The sequence below is a fragment of the Bubalus bubalis genome, chromosome 4, assembly GCF_019923935.1.
Source record: "Bubalus bubalis isolate 160015118507 breed Murrah chromosome 4, NDDB_SH_1, whole genome shotgun sequence".
Taxonomy (NCBI): Eukaryota; Metazoa; Chordata; class Mammalia; order Artiodactyla; family Bovidae; genus Bubalus; species Bubalus bubalis.
This window is the reverse complement of record NC_059160.1, coordinates 61,817,986-61,821,322: the sequence shown is the minus strand read 5'-3', so window position 1 is coordinate 61,821,322 and position 3,337 is coordinate 61,817,986. Positions and strand designations below refer to the sequence as shown.

Genomic DNA, 3,337 nt, shown 5'->3' with positions numbered 1-3,337 from the left:
TTCCCATCAGTTCAAGAATTCAATTTTTTCCCATGTAAGATTTCATAGTTCTTTTATTGATCAGAACCAAGTTAAAATTTCAGTAAGGTCCTTTACATTCTCTTGATATGAGATGTCATCTTGGAGAAAGTTTATTTTCAACAAAAGTTGAAATAACTCAAGTTGTTTATTTCAACAGGCATTGAAAAGATGATTTTAGGCCCAAGATTCAGTAATAACAGTGGTATAATCCTGTTGATATGAACAGACAATATACCAGGATTTAATAGTTCATAAATGAAGATTATGACCTTGAGGCCCATTGCTCTTTTTAAATTGATATTTTATGTTTAGTTTCAACATTTCTTTACTTCTTTGAGATCAATGAAATACTTTTGATTAAGTCTGTAAAAGCTTGTCTCACTTGCTTGTTCCTCAAGCTATAAATAAATGGGTTTAACATGGGGGCAATTGAAGTAGTAAGCAACGACACACACTTATTAATTGTCACTTCACCCTTTGCTGAAGGTTTGACATAGATGAAGATACAACTGCCATAAGTGATTGAAACCACAATCATGTGAGAAGAACAGGTAGAAAAGGCCTTCATCTTTTGCTGGGCAGAAGGGAACTTTGTGATGGTCTTGATGATGTATATATATGACAGAACTACACACAGAAATGTCCCAATGTCAGTCAACACAGAAAGGTCAACAACCATTTGTTCTATGAACCATGTGTCTGAACAAGAGATCTTCATCATAGGAGAAGCATCACAGAGAAAATGATCAATGACATTAGAATCACAGAATTCTATGTTTAAGCCCAGGCAGAGTGGTGGAAATATGACCAGCCAACCTGCTATCCAGCAACAGACAACAAGCCATCCACAGACTCTGGCGTTCATGATGGTTGCATAATGTAAGGGTTTGCAGATGGCCACATAACGGTCATAGGACATGATGGCCAGGAGGAAAAATTCTGTTATTGCAAAAAGAAAGACAAAAAATAGTTGACTAACACAAGCATTGTAAGAAATAGTCTTGTCCCCAGTTGATAAGCTATATAAGAATCTGGGAATGCACACCGTGGTGAATAAGGTTTCTAAAAAGGAGAAGTGTTTGAGGAAAAAGTACATGGCCGTATGAAGGCAAGAGTCTACTAAAGTGAGTATAATGATGGTTAGATTCCCAGTGACACTCAATAAGTAGGATATAAACAGAAATATAAAAATCAAAACCTGCATTGGAGGATCATCTGTCAGTCCCAGCAATATGAATGTAGGTAATGATGTATGGTTTCTCATTGCTGACTTATACTTATCAAACTCCTCAGAAACTCAAGTGACATTGAACTGAGAAAACTTGCATGAAATTATGAGGCCATGGCTATTGGGTGAAAATATCCAATCACAGCAATGAACAGTTATTTTCTTCTGTGTGTCATGCTAATGATGAGTCAAAACTTCAGAATTCTCAGCTATTTTGATGTGCATTATAGGAATCCTTATGATCATGTTTTTCTGATATGTTTTTACTAGTGTTCATATACCACCTTGCATGCTCTCACATCTCTATTTTTCAATTAATCTAAACTCTGTCCTTTATTCTCTGAAATATATTAAGCTATAGAATTAGAAATGTCATCCATGTGATACTATTTTGTAGATTTTATAATGTTCTTTTGCTCCTAATAATTCTTCACTATTCACAAGTTTGAATGAGCGCACATGTTTTTTGAAGTGTGGGTTCCTGTTAAATGCAAATAAATGGCTGAGTTTGACATTTTATACCGAGTCTGAAGGTCATGTGTGCAGTATCTGAATGTTTGCTGTTACTGCAATGACCAAAAAAGTTATTTCATTTTATATATTTAACTTTTGGTATCAGAATTGTCATCCAAATAATACCCATTTGCTTTCCAGTCTTGCTATTCATCCTGAAGTTTCTACATCAATATCCAACTTTCCTTCCATTTTTCACTCTAATAGAACACAGTATTTGATAAGTACTACATAAACAAGTTTCCTGCTGCTGTATTGGGTAAAAAAAACTATTATATGCCAAACTAAAAACCCTGAAGAATTTAACCTCAATTGTTAGTACTTGCAAGGTCACAAAGGACGAGAGGAGACAGGATGAGACACAGATTGGAGGAGACTTAAGGACACATGACATTTCCTTTTCAAATAGTAATTTGTATTGGATCCTGCAACAGAAAATGACATCAGTGGTAAAATTAGGAAAATCCAAATAAAATAATTTTTTAATTAATTTATCCTAGGTAATCCTTCTTTCCTCTGAGACCCTGAAATCTTATGATTCCCAATAAGTCTCTTCCTGTGCCTCTAGGGACTCACAGGCCCCAGTGATGGAGGCAGCACTTTGCACATGCTCAGTCTGAGGGATCCCAGATGGAGAGTCAGTAGCCAGCATGCAGCCCCAGCTCTAGGCGGTGGTAGCAGGTGGCCAGGGAGCACAAAGGACCTGCTGCAGCAGAAGCAGCAGCAACCTAGGTGCCTACCCTAGCCTGGCCATGAATTGGATCCATCCTTAAATCTCCATTTTAATTATTAACATTTGTATACCGTGTATACAATGCTGTTAAAGTGCTGCACTCAATATGCCAGAAAATTTGGAAAACTCAGCAGTGGCCACAGGACTGGAAAAGGTCAGTTTTCATTCCAATTCCAAAGAAAGGCAATGACAAAGAATGTTCAAACTACCGTGATTCACATTCACAATTACACTCAATTCACATGTTAGCAAAGTAATGCTCAAAATTCTCCAAACCAGGTTTCAACAGTACGTGAACTGAGAACTTTCACATGTTCAAGCTGAATTTAGAAAAGGCAGAGGAACCAGAGATTAAATTGCCAACATCTGTAGGATCATGGAAAAAAAAGCAAAATTCCAGAAATATCTACTTCTGCCTCATACACTATGTTAAAGCCTTTGACTATGTGGATTACTACAAACTGTGGAAAATTCCTCAAGAGATGGGAATATCAGATCACCTTATCTGCCTCCTGCAAAACCTGTATGTTCGTCGAGAAGCAACAGTTAGAACGGGACATAGATAACAGACTGGTTCCAAATTGGGAAAGGAGTATGTTAAGCCTGTATATCGTCACCCTGCTTATTTAACTGATACACAGAGAACATCATGTGAAATGCTGGGCTGTATGAAGCACAAAAGGGAATCATGATTGCCAGGAGAAATATCAATAACCTCAGATATACAGATGAATCACCCTTATGGCAGAAAGTGAAGAGGAAAAAAAGAACCTCTTGATGAAAGTGAAAGAGGAGAGTGAAAAAGCTGCCTTAAAACTCAATATTCAGAAAACTAAGATCAT

The 3,337-nt window shown here is 36.9% G+C and overlaps 1 protein-coding gene across 1 annotated transcript; it reads right to left on the bottom strand.

Moving 5' to 3' along the window:
• Positions 1–346: 346 nt before the first annotated feature.
• LOC102410393 (olfactory receptor 6C2-like) lies at positions 347–1,285 on the bottom strand. Its single transcript, XM_006078478.3, has one exon. It carries the CDS (start codon positions 1,283–1,285, stop codon positions 347–349), a length of 939 nt encoding a protein of 312 aa, XP_006078540.3.
• Between the last annotated feature and the right edge of the window lie 2,052 nt (positions 1,286–3,337).

Coding starts and splice junctions, on each gene's coding strand:
- LOC102410393 (XM_006078478.3), bottom strand. CDS start 1,285: ATGAGAAACCATACATCATTACCTACATTCATATTGCTGGGACTGACA.